Source organism: Oncorhynchus mykiss, chromosome 13 (assembly GCF_057628025.1).
Source record: "Oncorhynchus mykiss isolate SJ-2025 chromosome 13, ASM5762802v1, whole genome shotgun sequence".
Classification (NCBI taxonomy): Eukaryota; Metazoa; Chordata; class Actinopteri; order Salmoniformes; family Salmonidae; genus Oncorhynchus; species Oncorhynchus mykiss.
The window spans coordinates 70,019,800-70,039,749 of record NC_143034.1 but is presented as its reverse complement, the minus strand read 5'-3'; the positions used below and the strand labels follow the sequence as shown (position 1 = coordinate 70,039,749).

The following is a 19,950-nucleotide window of genomic DNA, read 5'->3' as shown; positions in this document are numbered from 1 at the left end:
CAGCTTTCTAGCCACCACTGTCCTGGCCACCACTGCTGAAAATGACAGTGCTCGTTAAAAGTTGGTTTTACAAATTAATGCGAGCTAGCTAATAAACTGCATCGAGCGGATGTCGCGCTACACTTGAATTTAAAAGGGTAATTTACATTTGAGCTGACACCCGTGGCGTTTTTCTGCATGGAACTAAACTGTGTATTAAACCTTTCAGCCAATCAGAAACAAGTATTCAGCCAAGTACTGGTAGAACAAACAATACTCAAACAAATTCTGTATTTCTCTGTTGTCAGACGCATGAGGACTTTAAGAGGGAGCACCTGGATCGTATTGACAATGACCTGATGCAGACAAAGCTGGTTCTGGTGGACATCACAGAGCCCCGCAGACTGTGTCTCCAGGAGCTCGGCCTCAGGAAAAACTTTGTCATCTGGGTTAAAGAGGCTCTTGAAGGTACACGGGGTGATCATCTTTACCTTCAAGAGAGTAACCTGTCAGTAATCAGTCACTAACTGTATCTATTGAAAATAGACAGTCATGTTTTGTGTAGTTATATTTCATGTGATTATCATGAGGTCTCATGTTATTTGTTATACTGTATCTGAACTGCTTGTCTGCACAATTACCCATTGTGGGATAAATGTAGTGCTATTGGATTAATCAGTCTGTTGTGCTCTATTCCAGATATCAACGAGCTTAAAGTGTTTGTTGACCTGGCTTCCATCTCTGCTGGAGAGAATGACCTCGACGTGGACCGCGTGGCCTGCTTCCATGATGCTGTCCTGGGTTACTCTCCGATGCTGTACGAATTGAAGCCAGACTCCGGTTTCCAGGCCTTCAAGGAGGTGCTGAAGAAGCTGTGGAGGGCATTGGACAATGACAACAACCTCCCAAAGAAGCTGGTGAGGACGTTTTATGATATTTAACTTACTTTCAACCTACCTTAAATAAGCCAAAACTTAAAGATAACTATCCCTTTAAAAGTGGAAAACTACCTGACTGTGAATGTCCTTATTGCAGCGTGACACAGCACGCCACCTGGAGTGGTTGAAGACTGTGAAGGACAGCCATGGATCTGTGGAACTATCCTCTCTCTCCTTAGCATCAGCCATCAACAGTAAAGGAATCTACATCATCAGTGCCCAGAACCAAAAGAAGGTAGGCCTGAACAACAATCCATAGAATATACAGTTGTTAGTTTCAACCATCTTTAGAATTATCAGCTGTTACTCATGTTCATTTTAGCCAGAACTTTGTTCCAACTGCTTACCGACACTTTGAAGTTCGGTTAAAACGTTTACCACTCCAGTGTGTAGAATGATACTTCAGTGGAGTATAATATTTGTCATAGTTCTACAGTGCCATGGTTCAGCATCATTTTTGTCTTTTTGTCCTTCCAGTTGAGCCTGGACACGGCCCTGAAACTGCAGATCCCAGAGGAGCACGACGAGGGCCATGAGATGCGCCGTTACTCCCTGGAGGACCTGAGGGAACTGCAGAACAAACTCATGCTCATGTCTGGGAAAGGGGACCAGGGCCAGTGTGAGGTGGACCAGTTTGCAGAGGTACTGTAGTCTTTTTCTTTCTTTAATTTAACCTTTTATTTAACCATGCATGTCAGTTAAGGTTAAAGCCTCTTCTTCAGGGTGAGCTTGGTAGTCATATAGTTATAGAAGAGAGGAGCATTTGGTATGGGATGTTCTAAACAAGGATTCACTTTGTGTTCTTTTCCTCAGGTTTTCGCCAGTGTCCAGAGGCTAGCTGTGGCATTCATTGCCCTGTTCACGGCAGGGAACCCCCTGTTCAGACACTGGGAGGCCAACATCAACTGTAGTTCCCTCAGCCAAGACGCCGGCATCATCATGGACTTCAACCTTGGCAGCGTTGTCAGTGTGATTATGGTGGAGGGCAGCATCGTGGAGCAGCTTCCTGAGCTGTGCAGGAAGATGGAGAAGTGTCTGAAGTACTGGAACGACTTCATGGACAAACAGAGATCCCACAATTACTACCTGAACTACTACACCGCCGAGCAGATTGTGTACCTGTGCTGTAAGCTGACTCAGCAGAATGTGTCGAATTTGGAGGACCAAGTTCTCATGATGCTCTCCTTTGTCAAACCCAACTGCACAGCTTCCGATCTTAGGCAAACCTGGCACACACTGCAATACGAGATCCTCACTAACCCACCTGTGCAAAATGAGGACATTGACTTCCAGACTTTTGTTGAGGTGCCGAGCGGTGTACAGGGAGGTCTGGATTTCATTGGAGAGTTGAATCTCTCTTCAGACAATCTTCCAAGTCTTGTGGAGCACATTAGCGGCTCAGGAAAGTTGGACTTGATGTGGAACGCCTACATGAGAGACATGAATTCTTTCCTCCCAGACACTCTCGACGTCCGAAACTTCGGAAAACTGCTAGAAATTCTGGCCAACATAGGTGATGAGAATGAAGGAGACATGACTGATGAGAAGAAATACAAAAGCATTGAAAGATTGATGCCCAAGGGCCTGGCTATCGGAAGTCCAAACCTCATAGTTTCCCCACACGACGAGATCCTGACGTCTTGCATCTCCATTTACATGAGCAGCAAACACGAGCCGCTGCCCACATACGATGAGGTCCTACTGTGCAACTCCTCCACGCCTTACGAGCAGGTGGAGCTGTTCCTCAGACGCTGCCTCACTGCCGGCTACAGAGGAGAGAAGATTTACACCATGCTCTACGGCGATCAGCTTAGCTACGAAGTCAGCTCCAAGGTGGAGAGCTTTTTCCAGCGAATTAAAATGCAGAGCAGGAAGGACTACAGGCTCGTGATCATCTGCAGCTCGGACAGAGAGCATGCCTACCTTCCCTCAGCCTTCAGCCAGTACAGGTTACACATGGTGCCCCAGGAACCCCTGAGCAGCATCCAGAGGTACCTCAACAAACACTACACGGTCCCGTCAGATCAGAGCAGTGCTGCTGCTGTGTTCAAGGACAGGATGTTTGTTGGAGTTGTGTCGTCCAGTAGAGCTGGAGTTGGTGAGTATATTTGGCCTTCAGTTTATGTAAACTCCTGTGCTGATCATTGAATTGGTGGTTTGATATATCCTACTTATCCGCTGGATTTATGCTTAAAATAATGACATGATCTTCACACTTTCAGGTAAGTCCCTTTACATCAAGAGGCTGTATGAAAAACTGAAACACTCCACCAAGAAGCCGTCACTGCTGAAATGCATCCGCTTGATCGAGCCAAGGGTTGATGAGAATGTTATTCTTCAGTCTCTGCTGAATACCCCCAAGTCGAAAGAGCTCATCATCTTCCACTTCGATGTCACATCTTCGGTAAATATACTGTAGCCTATTGGTCATTATAATTTGTTTAGTGATAGTTTAACTATTTTTTGATAGAATGTTTACCAATTAGATTCATTTAGTGATATTTTGCTGAAATTATTTTTTAAACATGTTTTATCAACAGGTGCGGAAAGGCCTCTATGAGTTTCTCTTTAAACTGTTGGTCTTGGGATATTTGATGGATTCTGAGGGAAGGATGTGGAAATGCAGCAACAAACAGCTTTATGTCATTGAGATCCTACAGTCAACAGTAAACTTGCCCAGAAATGGCCCAAGAACGGTAAATATTTAGTCTCTTGGTGTTAAATCCCATACATTTTCATTGTGATAAGAGAAAAATAACACTCACACTTTCGTTCCTCACACTTTATTTATATACAGAATGCACGTGCCAACTCCACATTCCTGGATGTGTTCCCAAATGTCTTCTGCCGCCCACCAAAAGAGGTTCTAGATCTGGAAATGAGGATGCGGGAGGACCCCTCCTTTGTAAAGCTTGAAGACCCATTCATGGATGACAAAGAGTTCAGGAGTGAAGCATACCAACGACCCTACCAGTATCTGACGCGTTTCCATAATCAAATCGACCTGGACACCTTCATGTACAATGGGGTGGAAGGCACTTATGTAGAATGTCTGCAGATGCTCTTTATGTTCTGTGGCATAATGGACCCATCGTGGGCAGAGTTAAGGAATTTCGCATGGTTCCTAAACCTTCAACTACGAGACTGTGAGACGTCAGTCTTTTGTGATGCCTCTTTCACCGGGGACACCCTCCAGGGATTCAAGAACTTTGTGGTGGACTTCATGATACTGATGGCCAAGGACTTTGCCACACCGTCCCTCAGCATCTCTGACCAGAGCCCCGGGAGGCAGCAAATGGACCTGACTGGGGTCAGCGATGAAGACTTGGCACCCTTCCGGATCAGGAAGAGATGGGAGTCAGAACCACATCCATACATCTTCTTCAACGATGACCATGTGTCCATGACCTTCATTGGCTTCCATCTTCAGCCCAACGAACAGAACTCTGTTGACGCCATCGATCCATCCACAAGAAGGGTGATCAAAAGAGACATCATGACCAGAGAGCTGTATGAGGGTCTAAAGCTACAGAGAGTCCCTTTCAATATCGACTTTGACCAACTGCCCAGAGGGGAGAAGATTGAACGCCTTTGCAATGTTTTGGGAATCCAGTGGCCTCTTGATCCTGATGAAACATATGAGCTCACCACTGACAATATACTGAAGATGCTGGCCATCCACATGCGTTTCAGGTGTGGCATCCCAGTCATCATCATGGGGGAGACAGGCTGTGGGAAGACAAGGCTCATTAAATTCCTATGTGAGCTTAGGAGGAGCGGAGTGGCCACGGAGAACATGAAGCTAGTCAAAGTTCATGGTGGGACCAGCTCAGACATGATCTACACCAAAATCCGGGAAGCAGAAGCCATTGCGTTCACCAACAAACAAGACTACAGCTTTGACTCTGTCCTCTTCTTTGACGAAGCCAACACCACGGAAGCCATCAGCAGTATCAAGGAAGTCCTCTGTGATAATACAGTGGAGGGAGAGTGTTTGGTGCCCCATTGCGGCTTGCAGATCATCGCCGCATGCAACCCTTACAGAAAACACACTGATGAGATGATTCAGAGGTTGGAATCTGCTGGACTGGGATATCGAGTCCGAGCTGAAGAGACTGATGAGAAGCTGGGCTCCATCCCTCTCCGCCAGTTGGTGTACAGAGTCCAGGCCTTGCCCCCCAGCATGATACCTCTGGTGTGGGACTTTGGCCAGCTCAATGATCACACTGAAAAAATGTACATCCAGCAGATTGTCCAGAGGGTGGTTGAGACCAACACAATTGATATAGTATACACCAGGTTGATCGCGGATGTCCTGTCTGCTTCGCAGAGGTACATGCGGACAAGGAAAGACGAATGTAGCTTCGTAAGTCTGAGGGATGTAGAACGTTGCATGCAAGCCTTTGTGTGGTTCTACAAAAACCATGCGATGCTGCTTGCTGAGCTAAATCAGTATCAGAGAAATCAAAACGCAGAGAGGAGTGAGAGGAACCAGAGGGAGCCAGAAGCAAGAGACCCAGTCTTGTGGTCTGTAGTGATGGCTCTGGGAATATGCTACCATGCCTGTTTGGAAAACAAGGACAAGTACAGACAGAGAATCTGCAAATACCTCACTGAAACCTACACCCCATTCAAAGTGATGCAAGAGATCTCCCTCATGCAGGATCTCCTTCTGAGCGGAGTGCCCTTGGGCGAAACTATTGCACGAAACAACGCTCTGAAAGAGAATGTCTTCATGATGGTGGTCTGTATAGAGCTGAGAATCCCCCTCTTCTTGGTGGGGAAACCTGGGAGTTCAAAATCTCTGTCTAAAACCTTGGTGGCAGACGCCATGCAGGGCCAAGCCGCACACTCTGACCTCTACAAAAGGCTTAAGCAGATTCACCTGGTGTCCTTCCAGTGCAGCCCTCACTCCACACCGGAGGGCATCATCAACACATTCAAGCAATGTGGTCGCTTCCAGGAGGGGAAGAACCTGAACGAGTATATATCTGTGGTGGTGCTGGATGAGATTGGCTTGGCTGAGGATTCTCCCAAAATGCCCCTGAAAACCCTCCATCCTCTGCTAGAAGAGGGATGCATCGATGATGAGCCGCTACCGCACAAAAAGGTTGGATTCATCGGCATATCCAACTGGGCTTTGGATCCTGCGAAGATGAATAGAGGCATTTTCGTCTCACGTTGCGACCCCGACGAGAAAGAGCTGATTGAGAGCGCTAAAGGTATATGCTCGTCTGACACAATGATTTTGGAGAAGGTCAGGGATTTCTTCCAACCCTTTGCCAGGGCCTACCTAAACATCTGCCGTAAACAAGGGAAAGGTTTCTTTGGTTTGCGTGACTACTACAGCTTGATCAAGATGGTTTTCGCAGTGACCAAGGCTTCCGAACAGAGGCCTAGTGCAGAGAAGATTGTGGAGGCGGTCCTCAGGAACTTCAGTGGCAGGGACGACGTGGATGCAGTCACAGTCTTCACCCAAAGGCTCCAGAAGATACAGATCAACTTGAATCTGGAGAGCATCAGCACCATCAATCTTGTCAGACAAAACATTTCTGCGATTGGCCAGGAGGATGAGTGCCGCTACTTGCTAGTTCTGACCAAGAACTATGCAGCACTACAGATCCTGCAGCAGACTTTCTTCTCTGAGAGCTGCCAGCCAGAGATTATCTTCGGGTCTAGCTTCCCCAAGGACCAAGAGTACACCCAGATCTGCCGCAACATCAACCGAGTCAAGATCTGCATGGAAACCGGTCGAACCGTCGTGCTCCTGAACTTGCAGAACCTCTACGAAAGTCTCTACGATGCTCTGAACCAGTATTACGTCTGCTTGGGAGGACAGAAGTACGTTGACCTGGGACTGGGGACACATCGTGTCAAATGCAGAGTTCACAAAGACTTCAGGCTCATTGTCATTGAGGAGAAAGAGGTGGTCTACAAACAGTTTCCAATCCCTCTCATCAACAGGCTTGAGAAGCACTATCTGGACATCCATACAGTTCTCAAGGAGGAACAAAGAGCAGTTGTTGTGGAGTTGGAGAAATGGGTTGGGCAGTTTGTGGCCCTCAATAACCAACACACCATGGCCCCCCAGACATACAAGTACCTACCTCCTGACGTTTTCATTGGCTACCATTCCGACACGTGTGCTTCAGTGGTCCTCCAAATGACAGAGAAACAAAGGGGAGAGACAGACATTTCCGACCCCCAAAGAAGAGTCCTGGACGAGGCCAAACTGATCCTTCTGAACTGTGCCACTCCAGACTCGGTGGTTCGGCTGGACTGCACTGTTCTCCCCAGGGTGGAGAGTGAACATCTGGCCAGGATCTATTTTGAGGACCAGAAGCACAGCTCTTTGGCCGACTTCATCTTCTCTCACACTCAACAGGACGAGCAGTGCCATTCCTCCTTCACAGAGGTAACAATTTGTTATATATATATTTTTTTAAATTACCACAATCAAATGTAGGCTTTCAATATTCCAATAATTCTTAGTTTTTTCAGAAATCTTGATTGGGGGATTCCCATAATCAGGAGGGAGTTCTCCAACCAGGATTTCTGAAAACCCTGGCAACTTTAGGACATGACATTATATAACTCTTATTAAACGTTTGTTTATATAGTCCTATTTTTATTTTTTTTTACTTTCCAAGGTGACTACCTTTTCCAGACTTTTAACAGCATCAGATGTTGGGCCACTGGAAGAGGTCGTGAACAATGTCGAGCTTCTCTCTCTTCAGCAGTTTGACACTGAGCACTCCTTCCTCAAGAAGATCAGGTTTGACACCTTTTAGTTCATCCTCATCATGCTTAACTGATTGTCCATTAGCCGTTGAGTTGAAACCTTTTGGTCAGGTTAAAAACATTGCTCTCTTCTTAGTCATTTCCTCACATCTGGAAATGGGAGAGAGAATACATCTGGCAACAAAATCCTGATCATTCAGTCAGATTTTGATGAAGCGTCGCACAGTGCAAATCTCATTGCCTCTGCCAAGTAAGTGAAGTCTGGAATACATGTCATTAAATAAATACATTTAAAAAAACGAAATCTGATTATATCTAATAATTTATCTAATTAATTTCAGATATTCTGCCATCAATGAAATCAACAAATCAAGACAAGTGGAGATGGGAGGCAAGGTCTTCGTCTACTTCATTACTAAATTGCCAAGAATGGAAGGAGGGACATCCTATGTCGGATTTCATGGAGGTGAAGTTATCATTGGTTCAAACATTTGACAACTTTAGAACATGTTGAAATGGGATACGTGCTCAAAAGATAATCCGAGATTGAAAACTTTTGTAAAAAAAAAAACGTTTATGAAGCTATTATTTTTTCCAAATCCAATATAGACCCCTGGAGGTCGGTTCATATTGATGACCTCAGAAGATCGAAAGATATTGTGTCAGATATCAAAGCCTTGAGAAACCTTACCATCAGTCAACTGTTTGAGGAGAAAAAGGATGAGCCTGAAGGTGAATGACCTTTAAGACTCGTGTTGATGATCATGACAAAATGTCATGAATGATACAAAATGATACACTTCTTCAGAAAAAATGACCTGTTGACATCGTTAAAAGAGCCTTGTATGTTTATGCACAGCGATGGAGGTAGATGACATGTACACCGAGACAGAGCAACAGGAATTGGAACATGAAGACCAAACAGTGAGTTTTACACCATTACTTACCCGCCAGTGTTGTGATTGGCTGTGATATTTGTCTATTGATTTCTCTTCGCCAGAGGGGCATCCGTTGTCAAAATGGGATTGCCGTTCTGACTTCGTGGCTGTGTTATTTAGTGCAAATGTAATTTCCTGGTTGCTAAAATTCCACACTCAATTTCAGTTTGTGACAAAACAAGCACTGAAATTGTACAAACAGTGTAGAAATCATCATAGTTTTGGTTGAAAGGTCCTATATGACAGGTCTACACTATTTAGCATTATAAACTGAGATACAATCTAATGCTTTAAAAGAGGATGCCCTTTTGGATGTTAGACTTTAACATTTTAATATTTAGGTGTTTATTATTTTCTACCATATTGTTTTTGCATTCTGTATGATGGACTTCCTCTTGTAAAAATTACAGTAATACTGCAAAAATTCCAAACAATCCTGTTTGTAGCACCATTTTAAATATCATGTGTACATAACCCATGTTGTTTTACTGTACATAAACCATGTTGTTTAACTGTACATAAACCATGTTGTTTAACTGTACATAAACCATGTTGTTTAACTGTACATAAACCATGTTGTTTAACTGTACATAAACCATGTTGTTTTGGAACACCTTCCTCGTGTTTCATGTGTCTTGACCATGTTCCTACTGCAGAGCTGGGGGAGTGTTGTGGACACCACGGCGCTGGTACGTAGCTGTGTGCAGAGCGCAGTGGGCATGCTCAGAGACCAGCTGGAGGGCGGAGTCCGTAGTACCAGGAGAGTGGAGATCCTGCTCACACTCCTGACTGACAACCAACAAATAAGAGGTAGGATAACTACTATAGTACTAATTGTTTATTTTTAGATTTTTAAAGCGACTTGGAGATTCTTCTTGTAGTAAGAAGTACTATATAAAATAAATATGTTATTATTGCTGTTTAGGCCAATTCTTAATAACTGTTTACCCATTGGCGTGCTAAATCTAAGCAGTAGTGCGTGCTAGCGCCGGAGAAGTTTGAAAATTGAGAGACTCTACAAGCGATCTCCATACTTCTCTGGCATTACCATATCCAATCTTGCATGGATACAGCACAACAATGGGTCATCATTTACATGCATTCCATTCTCAATGATAATACTCAGACTATGAATGTTCTTGAACAGCTGAATTTCTGAGGACCGTGAAGAGACGTCTTCACTCGTTGCTGTCGACCCATGATGACAACACGCTCAAACTGTCCTCAAATAACTGGGTCATCAAGGAGGCGTCCAACATTGACGCACTGCAGGAAGGAGGGACATTCAGGTGAGTGACCACTATGATTTCAAAACCTCTTATGCCAGTACAAATTCTCATTGTAAATTCAAAGGGACTTTAAAGATAACTTTTTTTTAACTAACTTTTTAAAACGGACGTAAGATATTTTTGATTGGCCAAATAACCATACATTTTGCCTTGTACCATATTGCCCATAAACGGCTCTGCTAAACTGATTTTCTACTTTTTTGTACCAGACACACCCTATGGAAAAGGGTGCAGACTGTGGTTATTCCCTTCTTGGCCCAGCTGGTCTCTGTCATCGACCGCGACCGCAACCTGGACATTCTGCTGGACTCCAACTCTGGAGAGGCGGTTAAGAAACTCTGGTTGGACATCTTTGGGAACGACAAACTACTCGAGGTTCCCTACACAAAACTGGACCGCAAGTAAGTACTGTACTGTCACAGCAATGTTTATGTTGTTGGACTAGAGAGCATAGAAATAAAATGACAAGAACAGCCATTTCTAATCAAGTTGTTGTTCTACAATGGGTGGACCGGCGGCCATATTGAGTATTACAGTCAAATTACCATGGTCTGAGGGGCTTTGTCCCTTCTAGTAATTATATTTCTGTGTTCAAGACTAGAGATGCTGTCTTCTGTCAGCTCTGATTCTAGAATGTCAGTGAATCAACAACTCCCTCTCTCTTGCCACTCTATATTAACCCCTCGCTTCCTGTCCCAGTTCAGAGTCAAAGACCATCCTGGTCCAGAACTACATTGGGCTGGACAAGAACATCGGCTGTATCATGCCCTTCAGCTGGAGGATCAGGGACTACCTGGATGAACTCTGGGTCCATGCTCTCCAGCATGAAGGTAGTGGGTTATGACAATACCTCATATGTCTAACTAATATGTCAGGGATCATCAGATTCAGCCGAGGGCCCATTTTCTTTTTTTGTTGGGGGGCCGGAACATAATTTCAAGTCATTTGTAGACTGCAAGAAGCCCAAACAGATATGTTTAACTAAAACAGAATCATTTCAAACCTTGATTACATTTGTATACAATCACGTCTCTCTCTGTTATGCGTGGGAATGCTTTGGAACAGATGTCTTACATTTAAATCACCTGGAGCTGATTTCCTGGTGTTTTTACTGTCTTATGTCCAACAACGAAAATAAAAAAGTATTCTATTTTTTTTATCAGAAAACCTTAAGGCCTCCAGTTTGGGAACCCTGTAATGTTGTAACCAGGGGTGATATTGGAGGATCGTTAATTTATTTAGTGAATAGGGCATTACGTTTTGACCAACGTTCAGCATTGTTTTACTGCTACATCCCTGGTTGTAGTCTATGTGTTGTCTTCAATAATTCTTCAGAACTAGGTCTCTATCTAGGAATGATGTTATTTTCTCTTCATTTAACCTAGTTATGGTGTTTCTGGGATGTTCAGGTCACACTCAGGGCCAGTTTGAGGAGTTCTTTAGGAAGACCCCACTGGGCCGCTACATCTCAGAGGCAGACCCGGAGATGCAGGCTGAGTTCTTCCACAGGTACCTGCAGGATTTCATCTCCATGACCATGAATGTGACCTGTCAAGAGGATCTGCAGGTAACGAGTTTCATTCTTTTACTGTCAACATTTATAAAATTATGTCATTAGTCTGTTTTTATGGATCCCAGCAATCATTGGAAAACATGGATGTCTGTTTCTGACTGGAGAGTCCTGCCTAAATAAAGATGAATTGAATTGTTATTTCAAGGTGTTAATTATTAGTTTGTGTGTGTGTGTGTACGCATCCATACATCCTAACCAACCATCCAGCTCCTTTGCGGTGCCTTGACCTGTTGTGTGAACGAGCTGCGGCTGCGTCACGATGACGTCATAGGGAAGGAAGTGACCTCGCTGCCCTGGGTCCACGCTGCCTACCATGAGTTTAAGAACCGCCTGCAGAACCTGTCCAGGATGATCAGCATGGAGCCCCAGTTGGCCCAGGTCCTCCGGGGGAACACACATGCCAGAGAGGGGGATGAACTGGTCAGTATTACTGGGAAGCTCCACTGGGGCGTTGGAAAAACACTATGTTCTATACCAGCTGCACTGGAGTCCGAACTGTGGGCCAGCGCAAGCAGAGCGCGAGGCTTCTAAGTGTGAACATCTTGAAATGAAAACCAGGAGCAACACACATTATTATGAGCCGTCCTCCACTCAGCAGCCTCCACTGAAGTCTAGTATAGCAGGCCAGTTCAGTGTTAAAGGGATTCTTCATTTTATTTCAAGCAATGATACATTTGTTTTCTTCCAGTCTTTTGAATGCTGGTAGAGATGAAATGGAAGGTAAATATTTGTGTTTTAGCTCAAGCGTAGGGGAGATGCTTGCTGTAATATCACTCCTTTATGCTGTGTGGCTTGTGTTGTATTGGCACGAATACTTGTGTTCATATAAACCATTTTCAGGAACAAGGATATCTTAAGTATATTCCTCTGCATTGTGTCATTTTACATTGACCATAGCCTTGTGTGCCTGGCATCTATGTTCTCCTCTGCCAGGATGCAGAGCCAATGTGATAATGCAATGTCTAGCTACATGAGACTGCGTTACCCCTCAAAGCATGTGTTAACTCCCCAGGTGCTGGACGTGTATGCGGCCGTGGCCTGTGTAGAGTACCTGGAGCCCCAGACTCTGGACACGGACGGCCAGCGGCTGGTCTGGCTCAGACAGGTCAAGAGGCTCCAGGTTCCCATCGAGCTGGTCTGCTCCGAGGAGAATCTGAGACACTATAAGGACAGGAGCATGGCCATGGTCCACAGAGTTCAGTGAGTTAACAGGGATTCAATCTCAATGACCTGGAACTTGAATGGCAAGGTTGACACAGTGACATTGACATGGCCAGTATATAAACTGACTCTATTTATCAACTGTTATTTTTTGTTTGTTGCATTGTCCCTTTATTGAATTTTGATTTAAAAGAAGTGTAAAGCTGTCCAGTCATCTGAAGGGCAGTTTTGTATTATTTGGTAGCTGCTAAAACTTTAGAACAACAGAATGCCAGTTGTATTTTTTTTGTGACTTGTTTTTTCTGTGGTTTCTGTAGGACTGGGTGGAACCGCGTCGTCACCCTGTCTCTGTTTGTGGAGCACATGTTACTGGGCATCGAGGCGGTGGAGAAGAAGCTGAACCCTCTGGTCTTGGAGCACACCAGAGGGTTGTGCCAGGTCAGTGTGGTCTGGGGTCATATCTATAGGAATAATGATGTCAATTGAGAATCTCCATCAAAAATAATTTAACTCCAGGATTGGGCTTAATCTGTGTCTGGGAAACCTCATTTTAGTGTATGTATAGTACTGTATAGTGGCACAGCGGTCAAAGGCACTGCATCTCCGTGCTAGAGGCTTCACTACACACACCCTGGTTTGAATCCAGGCTGTATCACAACCGGCCGTGATTGGGAGTCCCATAGGGCGGCGCACAATTGGCCCAGGTTTGACCAATGTAGGCCGTCATTGTAAATAAGAATTTGTTCTTAACTGACTTGCCTAGTTAAATAAAATGGTGGCCTTCAGTGGTCTATTTTAGTCAGTGTAACAGGTAACCACACCACTCCTAAATGCAATATGCAACAATTTCAAAGATTTTATTGAGTTTCAGTTCACATAAGGAAATCTGTCTATTGAAATAAATTAATTTCATCTATGGATTTCACATGACTGGGAATACAGATATGAATCTCTTGATCACAGACACTGTAAAAAGATCAGAAAACCAGTCAGTATCTGGTGTGACCACCATTTGCCTCATGCAGCGAGGCATCTTCTTTGCATAGAGTTGATCAGGCTGTTGATTGTGGAATGTTGTCCCACTCCTCTTCAATGACTGTGTGAAATTGCTGGATATTGGCGGGAACTTGAACACGCTGTCGTACCCGTTGATCCAGAGCATCTCAAACATGCTCAATGGGTGACATGTCTGGTGATTATGCAGGCCATGGAATAAATGGGACATTTTCAGCTTCCAGGAATTGTGTGCAGATCCTTATGACATGGGGCCATACATTATCATGCTGACACATGAGGTGATGGCGGCGGATGAATGGCATGACAATGGGCCTCAGGATCTCATCACGGTATCTCTGTACATTGAAATTGCCATTGATAAAATGCAATTGTGTACATTGTCCGTAGCTTATGCCTTTTTAAAGGGGTGGATCTGCTTAATATTGAGGAAAGAATATTGGTTCCATTAATGTAATTGTCTGCATCATTTCCAATCCCCCATATATTTTTGGGGTAAATATATACAGTGGAGAGAACAAATATTTGATACACTGCCGATTTTGCAGGTTTTCCTACTTACAAAGCATGTAGAGGTCTGTAATTTTTATCATAGGTACACTTCAATTGTGACAGACGGAATCTAAAACAAAAATCCAGAAAATCACATTGTATGATTTTTAAGTAAAGCCATCCCTAAAGCCAACACCTCATTTGGCAGCCTTTCCTTCCAGTTCTCTGCTGCCTGTGACTAGAACGAATTGCAAAAATTGCTGAAATTGGAGACTTTTATCTCCCTCCCCAACTTTAAACATCTGCTATCTGAGCAGCTAACCGATCGCTGCAGCTGTACATAGTCCATCGGTAAATAGCCCACCCAATTTACCTACCTCATCCCCATACTGTTTTTATTTATTTACTTTTCGGCTCTTTTGCACACCAGTATCTCTACCTGCGCATGATCATTTATCACTCCAGTGTTAATCTTCTAAATTATAATTATTCGCCTACCTCCTCATGCCTTTTGCACACAATGTATATAGACTCTTTTTAATTTTTTTCTACTGTGTTATTGACTTGTTTATTGTTTACTCCATGTGTAACTTTGTGTTGTTGTCTGTTCACACTGCTATGCTTTATCTTGGCCAGGTCGCAGTTGTAAATGAGAACTTGTTCTCAACTAGCCTACCTGGTTAAATAAAGGTGAAATAAAATAAAATAAAAAATTCAACCTGAACATTCAACCTCTCCCATCTATCTCTCAACGTCATCCTTTTTGGATTTCTATTTTCCAACTGTGCTGTGATGCTTCACAAACGAATTGGGCACTAATTCACAACGTTGACATCAGTAAACCGCTCACCCACACGATACCATACATGTGGTCTGCAGTTGTGAGGCCAATTTTGAATGTACTGCCAAATTCTCTAAAACAAGTTTGGAGGAGGCTTGTGGTAGAGAAATGAACATGACATTTTCTGGCAACAGCTCTGGTGGACATTCCTGCAATCAGCATGCCAATTGCACGCTCCCTCAAAATTGTAGACATATGTGCCATTGTGTTGTATGACAAAAGGCCGCTCTAAAATGTGCAGGTTTATTGTCCCCAGCACAAGGTGTAATGATCATGCTGTTTAATCAGCTTCTTGATATGCCACATCTGTCAGGTGGATGGATTATCTTGGTAAAGGATAAATGCTCACTAACAGGGATGCAAACAAATTTGTGCCCAAAATTTGAGAGACATACGCTTTTTGTGCATATGGGAAATGTCTGCAATCTTTTATTTGAGCTCATGAAACATAGGACCAACACTTTACATGTTGAGTTTATCTTTTTGCTCAGTGTCATTTTTCCTTTCCTTTCAAAATGGCATTTGTTGTCTTTGTTCTATCAAGATCCTGGAGAAGGACTCTGACCTGAAAATGAAGAAGCCGTTTGAGGCGGTGATCGGTATACTGAAAGCCTGCAAAGACGGAGCAATGGAGCGCATTTTCAGGTACGGATTCCCTTTCCTTCTGCATCTGTCTGGAAGTATATTTCTATTAGAATCCTGATCCAGCAAAGCAGAGATTGGCTGGTATTATACCACAAAGGAAGCATATGGCTGGATCATGATTAGACTCTGACCACTAAAACCTCAGTGCCTTACTTATAGTGGGTATATACAAGGACCTGGAGTTTTTCCTGGTCACATTCACATAACAAAGAAAAACTCAGGGCCTTCATTATAGTGTATAACTAGTGTCTAGCTCTATAATTTTAACAAACTTAACGCCCTGCATGCTGTATGCTTTACTTGCATACCAATATCTTGTCCGTGTCCAGGTTTGGCTTCCAGCCGTGCCCTGTGTGTATGAGCGACCCCCATGACCCCCTGAGCCTGCCGTGTGACCACATCTACTGCCTGGCCTGCATCAGACAGTGGCTGGTCCCAGGTCAGATGTTCTGTCCCCTCTGCATGCAGGCTGTGCCAGACGACTTCGCTCTCAGGCCCTCTGAAGACATAAGGTGAGGGCGGACCCTCTCATATTGATTAGTACATGACTAAGGTTATTAGACATACTGATGGCTCTGTTATCTGAAGAAGATAACCTCATGGAAATAACTCTGACTTTATTGTGATTTAATCTTATTTGAATGTTTTATTGTTATTTAAGCTTCAATTCATTCATTCATTTCCCTGCCATTCATTAGTTTCACTGCCATTCGTTAATTACCTAATACCGTTTTTGTGTATGCATTTTAGGCTCACCAGTTTTAAGTGCTTTCATACTGTTAGGTTCTAAATGAACCTTGTAAACACTCATGGAAGATTATTAAAGCTCAAACCAAGTTTACAGCTGCATAAGACAGACATATTTCCACCAGTGGTAGTATATATACCCCAGTTTGGGTGAAGTCTCCTCTTTCTCTGTATTGCTAGGCAGGAAGTTAAGTGATGCGGGCCATAAACTGTTCCTTCTCCCTAAATGTGACCTGACCTGACCTCGACCCCCTTCCTCACTAAACCACATCTCTCCACCGTCATGCAAACATGTGATTGCCTTCCATTTACTCAATACATTCCAAACTGAATTGCCTCCACCATATACATTCCTCCTACATATACCCATTAACTTCTGGTGTAGAAACCAGACTATTGCCCTCAATATTTCAATAGGATACCTGATAATTCACACCATTTCAAGTTTAGAGTCAGAACCCATCAATACTGTAACGGAATTGAATTGTTGGTCACGATTGTGTCAATCATATTATTATACAGAGTTCTCATCAACCAGAGCGCCCGCTTCAGGAAGCAGTGCAACGCCTTCTTCATAGACCTGGTCTCAACAGTGTGCTTCAAGGACAACTCTCCCCCCTGCAGGGCCATCATCCTCCACCTGCTCTCCTTCCTCATGGTGGAGGTCCACTCTGTGCCCATCATCAGAGGTGGTGAGTGGGTGGAGATGGGGGTGGGGGCCACTGTGTTTGTCTTGTTGTGTGTTGTTGTCCTCACAATCCTCTTCCTCTTTGCCAGCTCATCGTCAGATTCTGACCAAGGCCCTCTCTCCCTTTGACGATTCTGTTGACAAAAACCCAGTAGTTCGGTCGGTTGTTCTCAAACTCCTGCTCAAATACAGGTGATTATGTGACTAGTACTGCTAGACTACTCTTTCATTCATGATTTTAAATATATCAACATTTTTCAAATGCCCTCAATGTTTGATTAAATTCATGTTTGTTTTTGAAGCTTTGATGACGTGAAAGACTACCTGCAGCAGCACCTGACAGCAGTTGAACAGAGCAACATCTTGGAGGAATCAGACAAGAATGAACTGTATTCTCTGTATATCAACTGTCTGGAGGTAGGTGTACATATGGCCCATTGAATCATCTGTCTGGAGGTAGGTGTACATATGGCCCATTGAATGGAGGTAGGTGTACATATGGCCCATTGAACGGAGGTAGGTGTACATATGGCCCATTGAATGGAGGTAGGTGTACATATGGCCCATTGAATGGAGGTAGGTGTACATATGGCCCATTGAATGGAGGTAGATGTACATATGGCCCATTGAATCATCTGTCTGGAGGTAGGTGTGCATATGGCCCATTGACTCATCTGTCTGGAGGTAGGTGTACAAATGGCCCATTGAATCATCTGTCTGGAGGTAGGTGTACATATGGCCCATTGAATCATCTGTCTGGAGGTAGGTGTATATATGGCCCATTGAATCATCTGTCTGGAGGTAGGTGTACAAATGGCCCATTGAATCATCTGTCTGGAGGTAGGTGTACATATGGCCCATTGAATCATCTGTCTGGAGGTAGGTGTACATATGGCCCATTGAATCATCTGTCTGGAGGTAGGTGTATATATGGCCCATTGAATGGAGGTAGGTGTACATATGGCCCATTGAATGGAGGTAGATGTACATATGGCCCATTGAATGGAGGTATGTGTACATATGGGCCATTGAATGGAGGTAGATGTATATATGGTCCATTGAATCATCTGTCTGGAGGTAGGTGTGCATATGGCCCATTGACTCATCTGTCTGGAGGTAGGTGTACAAATGGCCCATTGAATCATCTGTCTGGAGGTAGGTGTACAAATGGCCCATTGAATCATCTGTCTGGAGGTAGATGTACATATGGTCCATTGAATCATCTGTCTGGAGGTAGGTGTACATATGGTCCATTGAATGGAGGTAGATGTACATATGGTCCATTGAATCATCTGTCTGGAGGTAGATGTACATATGGCCCATTGAATCATCTGTCTGGAGGTAGGTGTACATATGGCCCATTGAATCATCTGTCTGGAGGTAGGTGTACATATGGCCCATTGAATCATCTGTCTGGAGGTAGGTGTATATATGGCCCATTGAATGGAGGTAGGTGTATGTATGACCCATTTGAATCTACAGTAGCATGTATGTGGTTGGTGTATATAAAGAGTTATGCATCAGTAATTGTTGGTGTGAAGAGATATCGGCTAAGTACATTGATTTGACTGTTTGGAGTTGATGCAAAAGCCTAGCCTTAAAAGTAATACATAGTGTCATGCTTGAAACTCAGTCTTTACTGCTGTGGATTTAGTTATGTCAATGGCTGCATGTGCTATTTCAGTGAATAATGCTGTTTCAGTGACACGTGCTATTTCAGTGAAGTGTGCTATTTCAGTGAAGTGTGCTATTTCAGTGACGCGTGCGATTTCAGTGAATAATGCTATTTCAGTGACTCGTGCGATTTCAGTGAATAATGCTATTTCAGTGACGCGTGCGATTTCAGTGACGCGTGCGATTTCAGTGAATAATGCTATTTCAGTGACGCGTGCGATTTCAGTGACGCGTGCGATTTCAGTGAATAATGCTATTTCAGTGACTCGTGCGATTTCAGTGAATAATGCTATTTCAGTGACTCGTGCGATTTCAGTGAATAATGCTATTTCAAGCAACTACATGTAGAGTTTTTGCATTGTAATTTCAGAAAATTTCCATAATAATCTATCTGCAGTAATAGTGGAATGATAGTGTTTCACACATTTTTTTTTATTTTGGGCCAATACAAAATAGCATTCTAAAATGCAGACTTGCTATTTGACAATGAAAGCCAGATGGGAAAACTGCACCCTCCCTCTTACATCGACGTCACTAAAAGGCGTGGTCATCTCCTCATCGTGCACAACGGACAATGGCAGACTGAGACAAGCGGCCAATGTAGAAATCGCTTTGTCATTTCCTGGTTACTGAAATTCCATGCTCAATGTCAGTATGTGTGAGAAAACAAGCACTGAATAGTGTAGGGAATCACTGTAGCATCTACATCACTGTGAAATAGCTTTTCAATGACCAAAAATATTGTTTTTACGGCTGTTTTGAAGTTGATGGACGTAACTGAAAGTAAAATAGTCTTGCTATCAAGGATCCTTGGGAAGACAGATGGCACTAACCTCTCCACCGTGTTGCGGGGAAATGGCATGCGGGGGAGGGGAGGGAATTGTTTATATTGAGCCTAAGTGTAGTTGCAGTTCACCAAGCTTCTACATGGGTGACACATTCTACATGTAACATCTTTCAGTGACATGCTTTTTCAGTGACATCATTGTCACACCCTCCTCTCCATCCCAGGATTCCATGTTTGAGCGGATGCAGTGCCACACGGTGGCGGAGCAGCAGGCCTGCATGCAGGATGAGAGGGTCTTCCTGGGGGACTTCCTGCAGTTTGATGCCGGCCACGCAGCCACCGTAGAGTACCTGCAGCAGGTGGCCAGGGTGCGCATGGGGCTGGACAGGGCTGCAGACCTGCTGGTCCACATGCTGTCGGCTGCTGCCACAGGTACGTACGTC

The 19,950-nt window shown here is 44.0% G+C and overlaps 1 protein-coding gene across 5 annotated transcripts in view; it reads left to right on the top strand.

Moving 5' to 3' along the window:
* The window catches only part of LOC110485301 (E3 ubiquitin-protein ligase rnf213-alpha), a 63,035-nt gene that overhangs the window by 22,146 nt on the left and 20,939 nt on the right, over positions 1 to 19,950 (top strand). For all 5 annotated transcript variants that reach the window (XM_090197357.1, XM_090197359.1, XM_090197358.1 and 2 more), the window contains exons 21-47: positions 288 to 447; positions 679 to 896; positions 1,015 to 1,152; positions 1,395 to 1,559; positions 1,731 to 3,015; positions 3,140 to 3,321; positions 3,458 to 3,613; positions 3,715 to 7,332; positions 7,568 to 7,692; positions 7,795 to 7,908; positions 8,000 to 8,124; positions 8,268 to 8,390; positions 8,518 to 8,582; positions 9,253 to 9,406; positions 9,744 to 9,885; positions 10,095 to 10,286; positions 10,585 to 10,715; positions 11,295 to 11,452; positions 11,666 to 11,878; positions 12,471 to 12,658; positions 12,937 to 13,057; positions 15,511 to 15,611; positions 15,941 to 16,123; positions 16,881 to 17,050; positions 17,136 to 17,238; positions 17,349 to 17,463; positions 19,732 to 19,939. In XM_090197357.1, the coding sequence (XP_090053483.1) occupies positions 288 to 447; positions 679 to 896; positions 1,015 to 1,152; positions 1,395 to 1,559; positions 1,731 to 3,015; positions 3,140 to 3,321; positions 3,458 to 3,613; positions 3,715 to 7,332; positions 7,568 to 7,692; positions 7,795 to 7,908; positions 8,000 to 8,124; positions 8,268 to 8,390; positions 8,518 to 8,582; positions 9,253 to 9,406; positions 9,744 to 9,885; positions 10,095 to 10,286; positions 10,585 to 10,715; positions 11,295 to 11,452; positions 11,666 to 11,878; positions 12,471 to 12,658; positions 12,937 to 13,057; positions 15,511 to 15,611; positions 15,941 to 16,123; positions 16,881 to 17,050; positions 17,136 to 17,238; positions 17,349 to 17,463; positions 19,732 to 19,939 (8,653 nt within the window). The remainder of the gene's footprint in view (positions 1 to 287; positions 448 to 678; positions 897 to 1,014; positions 1,153 to 1,394; positions 1,560 to 1,730; positions 3,016 to 3,139; positions 3,322 to 3,457; positions 3,614 to 3,714; positions 7,333 to 7,567; positions 7,693 to 7,794; positions 7,909 to 7,999; positions 8,125 to 8,267; positions 8,391 to 8,517; positions 8,583 to 9,252; positions 9,407 to 9,743; positions 9,886 to 10,094; positions 10,287 to 10,584; positions 10,716 to 11,294; positions 11,453 to 11,665; positions 11,879 to 12,470; positions 12,659 to 12,936; positions 13,058 to 15,510; positions 15,612 to 15,940; positions 16,124 to 16,880; positions 17,051 to 17,135; positions 17,239 to 17,348; positions 17,464 to 19,731; positions 19,940 to 19,950) is intronic.